The sequence below is a fragment of the Ascaphus truei genome, chromosome 18, assembly GCF_040206685.1.
Source record: "Ascaphus truei isolate aAscTru1 chromosome 18, aAscTru1.hap1, whole genome shotgun sequence".
Taxonomy (NCBI): domain Eukaryota; kingdom Metazoa; phylum Chordata; class Amphibia; order Anura; family Ascaphidae; genus Ascaphus; species Ascaphus truei.
In genome coordinates, this window is record NC_134500.1 from 30,647,743 (window position 1) to 30,663,055 (window position 15,313).

The 15,313-nt window shown below is 49.7% G+C and overlaps 1 protein-coding gene across 1 annotated transcript in view; it reads right to left on the bottom strand.

The window, feature by feature from the left end:
- Positions 1–15,313, bottom strand: part of PARP6 (poly(ADP-ribose) polymerase family member 6) — a 99,840-nt gene that overhangs the window by 76,779 nt on the left and 7,748 nt on the right. Inside the window, 3 exon segments of the mRNA XM_075576031.1 lie at positions 4,307–4,401; positions 7,838–7,915; positions 8,726–8,856. Coding sequence (XP_075432146.1) covers positions 4,307–4,401; positions 7,838–7,915; positions 8,726–8,728 — 176 coding nt within the window. The 5' untranslated portion in view covers positions 8,729–8,856.

Sequence of the window (15,313 nt, forward strand, 5' to 3'; positions counted from 1 at the left end):
CCATAGTTATCCTCATCCACAAGAAAGGAGACAAAGACCTCAAGAACTTCAGACCAATCAGTCTACTTCCAAGATTTTTATGAAGATACTCACGAATCGGCTTCAACAAACCCCAGAGTTCGCTCAGCCTAGAGAACAGGCGGGATATCACAGTGGATACAACACAAAGGACCACATCCATGTCGTACACAAAGTGATTTCCCGAAGTAATGACTACAATCTACCACTCATTTTAGGATTCGTAGATTACGAAAAAGCATTTGATTCTGTCTACACCTCAGCGGTTCTAGATGCTTTAAGAAGATAAAGTGTTGACGAAGCGTACATTGATATTATAAAGAACGTTTATGAGATGGCCACATCCACAATTAGATTACATGAAGATACAAATAAAATAAAGATCAGTAAAGGAGTGCGGCACGGAGACACCGTGTCACCAGGATCAGCAAGGAAGTGCAACAGGGAGACACCGTGTCACCAGGATCAGTGCGGCAGGGAGACACCATGTCACCAGGACCAGCAAGGGAGTGCGGCAGGGAGACACCATGTCACCAGGATTAGTGCGGCAGGGAGACACCATGTCACCAGGACCAGCAAGGGAGTGCGGCAGGGAGACACCATGTCACCAGGATCAGCAAGGGAGTGCAGCAGGGAGACACCATGTCACCAGGATCAGTAAGGGAGTGCAGCAGGGAGACACCGTGTCACAAGGATCAGCACGGGAGTGCAGCAGGGAGACACCATGTCACCAGGATCAGTAAGGGAGTGCCGCAGGAAGACACCATGTCACCAGGGTAAGCAAGGGAGTGTGGCAGGGAGACACCATGTCACCAGGATCAGCAAGGGAGTGCGGCAGGGAGACACTGTGTCACCAGGATCAGCAAGGGAGTGTGGCAGGGAGACACCATATCCCCAGGTTCAGTAAGGGAGTGCGGCAGGGAGACACCATGTCACCAGGATCAGTAAGGGAGTGCCGCAGGGAGACACCATGTCACCAGGATCAGCACGGGAGTGCGGCAGGGAGACACTGTGTCATCAGGATCAGCAAGGGAGTGCGGCACGGAGACACCGTGTCATCAGGATCAGTAAGGGAATGCGGTAGGGAGACACCATGTCACCAGGATCAGCGCAGGAGTGTGTCAGGGAGACATCGTGTCACTAGGATCAGCGTGGGAGTGCGGTAGGGAGGCACCGTGTCACCAGGATCAGTAAGGGAGTGCATCAGGGAGACACCATGCCACCAGGATCAGTAAGGGAGTGCGGCAGGGAGACACTGTGTCACCAAAGCTTTTCACAGTAACACTTGAAGAATTGTTCAAGACTAAATTGGAAATAAATAAAAATATTTGTCACCTACGATTTGCAGATGACTTTGTTATTTTTGCCACAAGTCCATAGGACCTCAAGCAACAAGTCAGAGAACTCACTGAAGAAAGTAAGTATCACGGGCAGTGACTGCAAGGCTTGAATCCAGTGGCTGGGACAGGCTAGCAGACAGGTAATGATGGTCAGTGGACACGCAGAGAGGTCAGAGGCAGACAGTGATGGTCAATGGACAGGCAGAGAGGTCAGAGGCAGGCAGCGATGGACAGTGGACAGGCAGCAGGCAGGTAACAACGGTCAGTGGACAAGCAGCAGGCAGGTAACGATGGTCAGTGGACAGGCAGCAGGCAGGTAACGATGGTCAGGAATTAGACAGAGATCAGATCAATAGGAGCAACATAGTACGGATAGGGCCCAGTACACAGCACCAGTATACGACACAAAGAGGCAGTGAGCCTGCTTACTGTGGGAACTACAATAAACAGTGGGGAGGGCAGGAAGGGAAGGTTTATAAAGTGCAGGCTGGAGCTCAGGGGATAGGTGCTCAGCATTAGACAATCAGAAGTTTCAGGGAGTTCTCTGTAGGAATAATCAACAGGTCAACAGCACTCCCAGTGGCAGACTGGGAGAACTCCAGTGGCAGACCGTGAGAACTCCAGGCTGGGAGCGAGAGACCAGGGTTCACGGACATCCCTGACATTACCCCCCCACATTCCGAGGAACGTCCTCCGGCCTCTTTCTGGCTTGGCCGGATGTCTTATGAAATGGACCGTGGACATTCTCCTGTGGCTCCCAGGATTTCTCTTCGAGACCATAGCCCACCTACTTCACTAGGTACTGCAGTCTTCCCTTATAGATTTTGGAGTCTATGACTTTCTCTATCAGGAAGTCCTCTTCGCCATCAACCTGGACGGAGTCCGGAGGAGCAAGAATGCGCCCAGGAAAGGGATTTTCCCAGAAGGGTTACAGCAGCGAGATATGAAACACTGGATTCACTCTCATTGAATCAGGGAGTTGTGAACAGAAGGTAACGGAGTTTACGTGAGATACAATCTTAAAGGGGCCCATGTATTTTTGCCCAAGCTTCATGGTTTAAATTTTTAGGCCCAGGTTCCTTGTAGAGAGCCACACCTTATCTCCAACATACTCTTGTATCGTTCCTGAGCTCCCCGAAGAATCGCTTTAACGGTTTCCTGGATCATAAGTAAGGAAGAAAGTATCTCCGAGACAGTGGGAATGGGACAGGACACTGGTAGGCCTGGAATAAAGGTTGGGTAGAAACCATAATTTGCATAGAACGGACTTTGCTGGGTAGAACTATGTTGAGCATTGAACACCGCGATCGGTACAAACTCCATCCATTCCTCCTGGAGGTAAGTGATGAAGCAACGCAGGTACTGCTTCCAAGTCTGGTTAGTCCTCTCGGTCTAGCCGTTGGACTGTGGATGAAAAGCGGATGACATGTTCAGACTGATTCTTAGAGTGGAACAGAGGCCTTTCCAGTATTTGGAACCCCCTGTCAGATATATAATCATCGAGGGACCCTATGAAGGCAGAAGATTTCTCAGATGATTCGTTCGGCAGTCTTGTCTGCTGCAGGTAGACTATTGGTGGTGATAAAGTGTCTAATTTTGGTTTGATGGTCCACCACGACCAGGATAGTATTGTATCCTTTGAATGGAGTTAATTCAACAATGAAGTTCATTGAGATGGACACCCTAGGATGTGTAGGTATAGGGAGTGGCTGCAGTAACCCCAGAGAGGAGGCACAGAGAGATCTTGTTCCTGGCACAGGTTTCACAAGATAGAACAAATTTGTGTACCAATTGCTGGAATTTGGGCCACCAAAAAGAGCGGCCAGGACTTCGGCAGGTTTCGAGTCATTCATACGTTGCAACACTTCCAACCTTATACGTTCTGGAACAAACGGACGGCCTTGGAAGGTCCAGAGTCAGTTCTGCAGGAATTTACATCCTACGGGCGATTCCATAGGAATGGTTCATGGAAATAGGCTCTCTTATTACATGAGAGGTCGGAAGAAACAGTGACACCAAGGAAATGTTTCTTCATGTTCAAAACTTGAAGAGGAGTTAGTACATAACCTGGAGAGAGCATCTGCTTTCCCTTTCTTAGAAGGAGGGTGATACGAAATCAGAAAATTGAAAAATCGGGAGAACTCCAAGCTAGAAGCAAGAGAGACCAGGGTTCCAGGCCCACCAGGGACAACCCAGACATTAAGTGGCTTCCATATGAATCTCAGCAAGACCAAAGTGATGTTCAACAAATGTCAACTCTGCAAAGATCAAAATAAATGGAATAGAACTAGAAGAATTAGAAGACTGTGTCTACCTTAGCCGGCAAGTAATAATAGAAGGGAACCTTTTGAATTAAATCAATTGGTGAATGAAGATGGGATAGAGACCATTTGGACGAAACAAGAATCTTTGAAGGGAACCTTCCACTGTGCATCAAGAGGAAAGTTTTTGACCAGTGTATTCTGCCCGTGCTCACTTATAGATGTGAAACTTGGACCCTAAATGCAAATTCAGAAGCTTCAGACAATACAATGAAGTATGGAGAGATGTATGCTGGGTATACCTGAAGAACTATGGAGAGATGCATGCTGGGTATTACCCAGAGACAGGAAAAAACAATGGGTTCGAAACAAAATAAATTCTGTGACATCATCACAAAGGGGACAAAATTAAAATGGTGTTGGGCTGGACATATCACAAGAAGAACCGGCCATCATTGGACTGGATTCCAATTGAGATTAAAAGACCAAGACAACGACCAAAAGTAAGATGGGAGGATGATATCAGAACATGTGTGGGAGCGACGGAGAGAAGACACGCTGTAACTGCAGAACCTGGGGGATCATTGGGGAGGCTTCATCCAGCAGTGGGGAGACCAGGGCTGAAGATGATGATGAGGATACACACACACACACATACACAGTATATACACCCCCCCCCCCTCTCACCTGACAGACACTGCATTCTCACTGTATATCTCCTTCACCGCCTCTATATCTGCATCCAGCTGGGGGTGTCTGTAGAGATCAGCGCAGCAGGTACCCTGCGAGTGGATGTCGGACAGGGAGAAAGGGGGGAGGTAGGGACAGGAGGAGGGGGCAGGGACAGAGAGGAACATGTAGGGGGGACAGGGACACAGAAGGCCAGGAGGGGGGGGGGGGTGAATAGAGAAAAGAACATGAGAAAACCTTTAGTATGTTTTAACACACAGATCTAAAAATGAACCGGTGACCGTGTGTGTATCAGCGGTGGAACTACCATGTGTGCCGCTGGTTCGGCTGTGCTAGGGCCACCATCCTTAGGGGCCGATCCTTCACGCGCCGGCTTTTATTTCAGCAGCCAAAACAGCGTTTTAGTATTTGTAAAGGCCCCGGCTCTCTGCACACCCCCCTACACGGGCGCCACATGTGATGTGGGGGCGGGGCCTTACCCGGCGGTAACGGGGAAGGTTTCCCCCACCGGAAGATGAGCCCAACATTTGCAATCACCGCCGGGGTGGGCTGTGGCTGTTGTCGGCATGCCACAGGATGGGCCCTGGGGGAAGAGGGGGGCTTTCCTTAAAACTGGGCCACCGGCGACTAGTTCCGCCCCTGATCAGTGTGTTGGTGTGTGTATAAGTGTTCGTGTATCCAGGGGCAAGGCGGCTGTGTTGGGCCCCACACCTTCGGGAACCTCGCGCTCCCTCCTCTTCCTCTTCCTGTGGGCGCCGGGATCCATCTTCCACCCGACCAGAGGGCAGAGCTGGAGGAGGGAGCGCAGGGTCCCTGGACCGTCAGGACCACTTCTCCCCGAAAGGTGTGTGTCTCTGTGTGTTTCTGTCTTTGTGGGTGTCTCTGTGTGTGTGTACGTTTGTAAGAGGGGACGTATACACACATCATGCCCTTCCCCTCAATACCGACTCTCACCCTTTGTATCCACCTTTAAGACCAACCTTAAAACACACTTGCTTAACGAAGCATATGAATAGCACCGTGGCTAACACTATACACATGATACATAACGCTTGGCCCCCTGCAGACGCACTTACCAGAACTCCCTCCTACTGTCTCTGTACGTTCTCCCTACCTACCAATTAGAATGTAAGCTCTTCAGGGCAGGGACTCCTGTTCCGAAATGTTACTTTTATGTCTGAAGCACTTATTCCCAGGATCTGTTATTTGTATTATTTTTTATTTATACGATTGTCACGTGTATTACTGCTGTGAAGCGCTATGTACACTAATGGCGCTATATAAATAAAGACATACATATATACATTCATATACACACATAGCTATAACACACACATATAATATACACAGATATAATATATGTCACGGTAGAGGTAACCAGCCTCACATAATAAAGGTGAAGGCCGGCTGGCTGCCCCAATTCCGTGTGTAATGGCCGCCTCTGTGAGACTCATTTGGCCTGGATGTAATGTTTTGTGTAACCCCTTCCAGAAAAGCGATAATCACTGTGTGATGCCTGGAAGGGGAAAACGGTATGAATTGGGGAACGGGGATTATATATGTAAAAAGCCCTTTATTCCCTGTGTTAAAGTATTTCCCCATACAGTTAACAAGTCAGCATTGTATTTGTGATTTAGCAGTTCTCTGTATGCAGACCCAGTAATTCACTTAGCTGGGCTGTCTGCAGATAAATGCCGGCTTGTGACAGAGGCTGGGAGCGGCTAAGTACCGGGACAATGGTGAGCGGGGAAGGGCTTGTAATCAGGTCCGGGGACAGGCTCTCAGTGGGGCAGAGCCTTTGTTCCTCCGAGACACTGTGGCGCCTACCCAGCGGGAGGTATGGGGCTGGCCAGGGGAACCGTTGCTGGGTCTGAGCCCCGTAGGCGTGATTCCCATTGGTCAGTTCGAATTTTCCGCTCGCCAGCAGCTCCCTCCTCGAGGGGTGGTCCAGAGTGCCTAAGCCGGCCCCATCCTCTGATTGGCCGCAGCCTCACGATCTGTGCTCTGATTGGCCGGCGGGTCCTGCTCTATGAAAAGTACAGCATACCGAGGGCTATGTAAGGAGCGCGGCCGATCAGAGAACCAGAACAGTTTGGGAGTTGATCGCAGACACGGCTGTGGGATTTTCAAAAGTGCTTTATGTGGCATAGCAATGAGAAGCCAGAGAAGGAGCTGTACTGGGCAAACGTCCCGGAGCCGGCCCCTGCACCTAGTTGAGGCTAGTTTCCTCTCCCACAGGGCCCCAGTTGCTGAGTGTCACACTGTGTTTATGTATTTTGTATGTTTGATGGCTTGCCAGAATAAACGTTCGTTTATTCAACTTCTGTGTCCTGTCTAGTGATAGGGATCCTGGTGGTTTCGGTGTTAAAAGTTCTGGTCCCTGTGACAATATACACCCATACTGTATATGGAACACACACATATAATATAATATACACACATAATATACACACATAATATACATATATGTAACACACACATATAATATAATAAACACGCACATAATATACATATATGTATCACACACATATAATATAATAAACACACACATAATAAACACATATAATATACACCAGAGGTGCGCAAACTGGGGGACGCGAGACTTTATTGGGGGGTGCGCTGTTACGGAGGCGCCGCGCTAAGAGCGTGATGCTTCTGTAAATTTACTTACCGGTTCTTGTCCACGTGTCTCCATGGCAACGCGGCGTCAAATGACGCCCGATACCATGGAGACGTGACATCAAATGCCGCCGCAGGTGACGTGACATGACCCTGCAGAGTCATTTGACGCTCCATTGAAGGTAAGGGGGGGCGCGATCGTGAGAGGAGCAGGCAGGGGGGGGGCGCAGCGCAGGATGTTTGCACACCCCTGATATACACACATATGTAACACACATATGTACCACACACATATAATATACACACATAATAAACACATATAATACACACATATATGTACCACAGACACATAATATACACATACATATATAATATAATATATACACACATAAAAAACACATATAATATACACACATATGTAACACACACACACACACACACATAATATACACATACATGTACCACACACACATAATATACACATACATGTACCACACACATATAATATAATATACACACACACATAATAAACACATATAATACACACATATAATATACTATAATATACACATACATGTACCACACACATAATATAATATATACACACATAATAAACACATATAATACACACATATATGTACCACACACACATAATATACACATACATATATAATATAATATATACACACATAAAAAACACATATAATATACACACATATGTAACACACACACACACACACACATAATATACACATACATGTACCACACACACATAATATACACATACATGTACCACACACACATAATATAATATACACACACACATAATAAACACATATAATACACACATATATGTAACACACAAACACATACTGTATATGACCCGCGCACATATTACACGCATGTTACCTGTACTCCATACAGGAATTCCCCACATTCATTGTCCCCATCTGAGTCTTCCTCACCCCAGCCGTGTCCCTTGATGTCCTGTAGGAGGTGACAGAAAGAGCCTTGAGTATCTGCAGAGCATCGCTCCTCTAACCCAACCTGCAGAGCATCGCTCCCCTAACCCAACCTGCAGAGCATCGCTCCCCTAACCCAACCTGCAGAGTCACTCCCCTAACCCAACCTGCAGAGCATCGCTCCAATAACCCAATCTGCAGAGCATCGCTCCCCAACCCAATCTGCAGTGTCGCTCCCCTAACCCAACCTGCAGAGCATCGCTCCCCTAACCCAACTGCAGAGCATCGCTCCCCTAACCCAATCTGCAGTGTCGCTCCCCTAACCCAACCTGCAGAGCATCGCTCCCCTAACCCAATCTACAGAGCGTCGCTCCCCTAACCCAACCTGCAGAGCATCGCTCCCCTAACCCAACATGCAGAGCATCGCTTCCATAACCCAACCTGCAGAGCATCGCTCCCCTAACCCAATCTGCAGAGTGTCGCTCCCTTAATCCAACCTACAGTGCATCGCTCCCTAAATCAAACCCGCAGAGCATCGCTCCCCTAACCCAACTGCAGAGCGTCGCTCCCCTAACCCAACCTGCAGAGCGTCGCTCCCCTAACCCAACCTGCAGAGCGTTGCTCCCATAATCCAACCTGCAGAGCGTCGCTCCCCTAACCCAACCTGCAGAGCGTCGTTCTCAGAATCCAACCTGCAGAGCGTCGCTCCCCTAACCACATGTGCAGAGTGTCGATACCCTAACAAAATGTGCAGAGTGTTTCTCCCCTATCCCAATGTGCAGTGTTGCCCTATTACCCCCTTCCCCGCCGCGGTGCCCCCCGCAGGGCCTCTCACCATTTGTGCTGAGGTGTCTGGTCCCCGTGCTGATGTCTCAGGGTTGGGGGTCCGATGTCCCCATCACCAGCAGAGTGGCCATCGTCACACGCACAGGCATGCTGTCTGCACTGGGAGGGGCCTACTGCCCCCTGCAGGGAGAGAGCAGAGGGGGCATCAGAGAAAGGAAGGTGGGGGGGGGCGGGTGGAGAGAGAGAAAGAGGAGCGAAGAATGTTAGATAGGGTCAGGGGGGGTGGGGGAAAGGTGGGCTGCTGGGGGAGGTGGGGAGGCTGCCGGGGAGGGAGATGAGGGAGGTGAGAGAGGAGGAGGGGGGAGGCTGCCAGGGAGAGAGATAGGGGAGGGAGGTGAGAGAGGAGGAGGGAGAGGCTGCCAGGGAGAGAGAGAGAGATAGGGGAGGGAGGCTAGAGGAAGAGGGGGAGGCTGCCAGGGAGGGAGAGATAGGGAGGAGAGGCGAGAGAGGAGGAGGGGGAGGCTGGGGAGAGAGAAAGAGGGAGGGATGCTAGCGAGAGAGGGATAGGGAGGCCAGGGAGAGAGTGATAAGGCTAGGGAGGCCGGGCAGAGAGGGATATGGGGACGGAAGCCAGGGAAAGAGGGAGGGAGGTGGGGGAAGGAGGCCGGGGAGTGAGGTATAGGGGGAGGGAGGCCGGGCAGAGAGGGATAGGGGGAGGGAGGTCGGGGAGAGAGGGATAGGGGGAGGGAGGCTGGGAGTGAGGGATAGGGGGAGGGAGGCCAGGGAGAGAGGAATAGGGGGAGGGAGGCTGTTGAGATAGGGGAGGCCGGCCAGGCAGAGAGGAATATGGGGAGAGAGGCCGGCCAGAGAGGGATAGAGGGTGGGAGGCCGGGCAGAAAGGGATAGGGGAAGGGAGGTCAGGGAGAGAGGGATAGGAGGAGGGAGGCCGGGGAGAAAGGGATAGGGGGGAGGGAGGCCAGGCAGAGAGGGATAGGAGAGGGAGGCCGGGCAGAGAGGGATAGGAGAGGGAGGCCGGGAGAGAGGGATAGGGGAGGGAGGCCAGGGAGGGAGGTCGGGCAGAGAGGGGGAGGGAGGCCGGGAGAGAGGGATAGGGGGAGGGAGGGAGGCTGGGCAGAGAGGGGGAGGAAGGCTGGACAGAGAGGTTGAGGGAGGCCGGGCAGAGAGGGATATGGGGAGGGAGGCTGGGGATAGAGGGATAGGGGAGGGAGGCTGGGCAGAGAGGGGGAGGGAGGCTGGGAAGAGAGGGATAAGGGAGGGAGGCCAGAGAGAGAGGGATAGGGGGTGGGAAGCTGGGCAGAGGGATAGGGGGAGGGGGGCCGGTCAGAGAGGGATAGAGATAGGGGAGGGCGGCCGGAGAGGGATAGGAGGAAGGAGACCGGCCAGAAAGGGATAGGGGGAAGGAGACCAGGCAAAGAGGGATAGGGGAAGCGAGGGATAGAGGGAGGTCAGGGAGAGCGAGATAGGGGGAGGGAGGCCAGGGAGAGAGAGCGATTGGGGGGGGCAGCAAGTGAATGGAGAGTGGTAGATACACGGCTCATACACATAAGGAGAGCGCAAATATCCCAAATAAATATATACAGATATATATCTATAACACACACAGGTCTCCTAATAATGATCTAATGAACGCAAACCCCGTCACTCCCAGATGGGACGACCCCTTCATTCAGTCCTCTGTACTAAGATCAGATCTTATAATAATAATAATAATAACTTTATTTCATATAGCGCTCGTCTCCCACTGGGAGTCAAAACGTGTCACAATGACAGCATAGCGTGCGTATAGCATTGTTAGACACAGTCTAGCCCCGTGGAGCTTACAATCCAAGTTTTGGGTGGCTGAGGCACAGGGAGATAAAGTGACTTCCCCAAGGTCACAAGGAGCCGACACCGGGAATTGAACCAGGCTCCCCTGCTTTACACTCAGTGTTATTGTCTATAGATACACAAACCCTGCAAGCTCTAACCCCAACACCCACCACATCATATCATGTATATATTTGTGTCAAAAGGAGCGCTGCTGGGCGTGACCCCTCCTCCCTGGGTTTAAGCTCACCCCTCCCCACTTTTTAAGTAGCTGGTCTTTTCATGCACCTGTGGCAGACTGGTCTATTGAGGCATTGCTCCCTCTAATACAGAGGCAAATGAGAATATTCACAGGTAGTGTTAGGACCTGCAGAGTGGTCATGCCGTGACGTGGCCGCAGGGTAGTGTTAGGACCTGCATACTAGTCATGCCGTGACGTGGCCGCAGGGCAGTGTTAGGACCTGCAGAGTGGTCATGCCGTGACGTGGCCGCAGGCTTATAACGCTTTGGACAAAGTGTTTAACTAAATTACCCTTACTTATGAGAATAGTAACATTGAAGTATATAACTATATATTTTTTGTCTTATTGGATGTAGCATTGGGATTTTTTGTTTTTTGTTGTACTGTATACTGTACATTGTTTATAGAATCAGTGTCTTTCCTCACTGAGTGTAAGGATTCTGCCCTATCCGTGCCGGGTTTTGCGGCAATTCGGGTTTTCCAGATTGCCTGCCCTTTCTCCTCAGTTTGGCCATTTTGGTTACTGGCAGCCTGCTATATAAGGCTGCAGTTCCCAGTGGAAGTCGCCGAGCAAAGTTCTACGTTTTGCAGCTCCTGTCAGTCTTCGCTGTCATGCCTTTCCGTGTTGCCCGTTTGCCCGTTTGGATTCCTTGTTGCTGACCCCGGACCGTGACCCCGACCTCGCTGCTTTCTGCCTGCTCTGACCTTTTGCCTGTGGCTTGGACTTTGCACAACTGCTGCCTACCTTAACCTACACTTCTGCAACAGATTTCACAGGCTCAGGCAGAGTATCTCAGGTCAACGGACACTCGTTCGGCCAAATTATTTGTCCCTCCCCAGTGAGGTGTTGCAATGGGATCATAACTCCAAGACAGCTGGTCACCCGGGTGTTAGGAAGACTTGCGATTTCCTTGAACGGATCTTTTGATGGCCAGAGATCCGCAAAGACTTATAGAAGTTTTTGGTAGCCTGCGTTGTATTTGCCCAGACTAAGGTGCCGAGGACGTTACCCTGTGGGTTGCGCCGCCAGTCCCCACCCACCTGTGGGCCCACCTATCCATGGATTTTATCGTAGAACTGCCTCCCTCCAGGGGTATAACCACTATACTTTTAGTAGTTGATCGATTTACACGACAAGCCAATTTTGTTCCTTCCAGGACGCTAACCACAGCCTCTGAACTATCGGAGATCTTTATTATGGAGATATTCCACCTCCACGGAGTCCCGACGGATATAGTCTCGAACTGCGGATCCGAATTCATCTCCAGAATTTGGAAGGCCTTCTGCCAAAGAATGGGTATCTCCCTGCTTTTTTCTACCTCCTATCATCCCCAGTCCAATGGACATACAGAAAGGGCCAACCAGTTCTTAGAACAATTCCTCCGTTGTTTTGTTTCTGAGCAACAGGATGACTGGGTTGACCTGCTCCCGTGGGCAGAGTTTTTCCGGAATTCCATGAAGCATGATTCAACACTGGAATCGCCGTTCTTTTGTGCCTACGGGTACCATCCTCCTGCCCTTCCTCCTTCCAGTCCTCTCTTTGGAGTTCCTGCAATGGACGACAAAATCCAAGAACTCCAATTACTCTGGAAGAGGATCCAGGCCAATCTGGTCAAAGCCGCCCACCAGCAAAACATCCGGGCGGATAAACGTCGATCACCACCTCCCCTGTTTCAAGTGGGAGATCAGGTTTGGCTGGCTACAAAAAATATCCGGTGAAACTGCCCTCCTCCAAACTCGGTTCCAAATTCATTGCACCTTACAAGATCCTGAAACAGGTCAACCCAGTGGCGTATAAATTGGAACTCCCAGATTGTTTGAAGATACCTCCGGTGTTCCATGTCTTCCTCCTCAAACTGTTAGTTCAGAACACTTTCTCGTCTCCCAGACTCCCTCCTCCTAGACCAATCTTGGTGGATGGCCAGGAGGAGTTTGAGGTGCCCCAGATACAGGATTCCCGAAGATCCTGTGTCAGACTACAATACTTGGTCCAGTGGAAGGAATATGGACCTGAAGAGAACTCATGGATTAAGTCCATGGAGGTCCATGCCCCTTACCTAGTCCGGGCATTTCATCGCAAATTTCCGGCTAAGCCGGCTTAGGTCGCTCCTGAAGAGGGGGGTACGGTAAGGATTCTGCCCAACCTGTGCCGGGTTTTGCTGCAGTTTGGGGTTTCCAGGTTGCCTGCCCTTTCTCCTCAGTTTGGCCATTTTGGTTACTGGCAGCCTGCTATATAAGGCTGCAGTTCCCAGTGGAAGTCGCCGAGCAAAGTTCTACGTTTTGCAGCTCCTGTCGGTCTTCGCTGTCATGCCTTTCTCTGTTGCCTGTTTTGGATTCCTTGTTGCTGACCCCAGACCGTGACCCCGACCTCGCTGCTTTTTGCCTGCCCTGACCTTTTGCCTGTCGCCTAGATTCTGCACCACTGCCGCCAGTCCTGACCTCTGCCTGCTTGCCAACTACGGATACTCTAACAGGACTCTGTCCCTGGGCTCTGGTCTGTTATTCTGCATCACAACCTCAGCCCTGCGGGTTCGCCTCCTGATTGGAGACGAGCACCGTCACACTGAGCCACTCCTCCAGCGCTAGCCAGTAATACTAACCTAATAAAATGTTTAAAGCAGCAGTCCAAGCTGCCGTTTTTATTTATTTATTTTCCCCTTTAATATGTACATCAATACAATCTGAACAATGATAAGTAATTAGCTAAGTTGCCGATCGATCCGTTCTCCTGTGATCGATCGGCGAAGATTCAGCTCGGGGGTTCACTGAATGGCTGTCAGTGCAGCAGAAGAGGACCAAAGATACAAAGTTCCGTGGGGAAGATCATGTGACCAGGTAGTCACTAGATACAATTGGTGCATTGCTAGAGAGAGGGCAGGGCTCAAAAAGAGGTGTGTGCTGGAGCCTGTTTCAGAAGAGGAAGGGGATGTGACTTTGTAAATGGTTGCTATAGAAACAAAACATGCTTTTTACATAATACAATAAAAATGTCACTCACAGTTGTTTACAAAAAAGGATTCAAGTATTTTCTCATAGTACAAATTTGACGCCGCGATGCCATGGCGACGGGTCACCTCACTTCTGAATGCCGGTAAGTTGAGTTGCAGAGGCCTCACGTGATCCCCCGGTATTAAATGTCTTAGGGAAGAGCGCAGGGCCTCTGCAACCGCCCGCGCCCCCCCAGGAAAATCTCCCCCCAATTTACTCACCCATGCACTAAGGTGAGTGAGGAGGGGGTGGGGGGTCTATGTGTCTGTACCTCTTAATCCTGTGTTGCTGCCTCCACCGACCCAACAGTAGCAGCAGTGTAACCTCCTGTTTTGTTTTCGAGGGGGAAAAGGGGGAGCGAGATTCCCTTTGGGGGGGGGATTGATTCCATTTGGGGGGGGATTCCGTTTTGTATGTGCTGCAGGGGTGGTGCCATGTTGTGTGTGTTGCAGGGGGGTGCCATGTTTGTGTGTGTGCTGGAGGGGGGGGGGTGTTTTGTGTTGGAGGGGTGTTTTGTGTGTCGGGAGAGGTGGTATTATGTGTATTGACGAGAGGGTGGTATAATGTGTATTGAGGAGAGGACGAGACGAAAAATTTAGGGACTTAATGGTATGGGCCTATATCCCCATACATAGATTAGAATACTTGGAACAGAGTGGTATATGTGACAGTTAAATTGTTGTGTACAATGCTATATTTTTACAAATGCTATCCCTTCCCCCCCTCCCCTATCCCCCCTTTTATATGTTATATGTTTTGTTAATTTTTCTTTTGTATGAAAAAAAAATGTTTAATAAAACTTAAATTAAAAAAAAAAAAAAAGTATGGGCCTAAGGGCGGCAAAATTGTAAATCCGCCACTGGCTGTAATGGCATTATATACCACCCCTACAGCAAGGATAATTTGCCAGGGATTGCCTTCCGACTATTTCCACATAAAAAATGGCAATAGACAGGGTTGTCCCCTATCCCCACACCTTTTTGCGATGTGCATAGACCCACTTGCAGCCAACATAAGAAATAACCCAAATATTTTTGGGATTCAGTCAAAAGATAAGTCATACAAGATCGCTTTTTTTGCTCATGACGTATTTCTTACGGTCTCTAGACCATTGATGTCCCTCCCAAATTTGTTCTCTATCTTGTCAATAGTCAACAAAATTTCAGGGTTCAAAATAAATAACAATAAATCTGAGGGCCTCAATATAAACCTACCTAAAGAGGTTGTAAAACTGCTGGCGCTAGACTTCGATTTCAAGTGGCAGCCGGTGGCCATTAAGTATCTGGGAATCTATATTACAAAAGATTTGAATTCCCTTTATAGAGAAAACTACTCCAGGATACTGAGGGTTCTCAGGGAGGAGCTTGAGGCATGGTCCGACTACATTATCCTCATGGATAGGCAGAATCCATTGCACACACAGAGACACACACACAGAGACACACACACACAAAGAGGAATTCACAGTTAATATACTGTACATATAGAAGTGCAAATAGCTAAAATCTGTCTCTTCTTCACATCTCTGACCCTTCTCCATCTCTCTGACCCTTCTCCGTCTCTCTGACCCTTCTCCGTCTC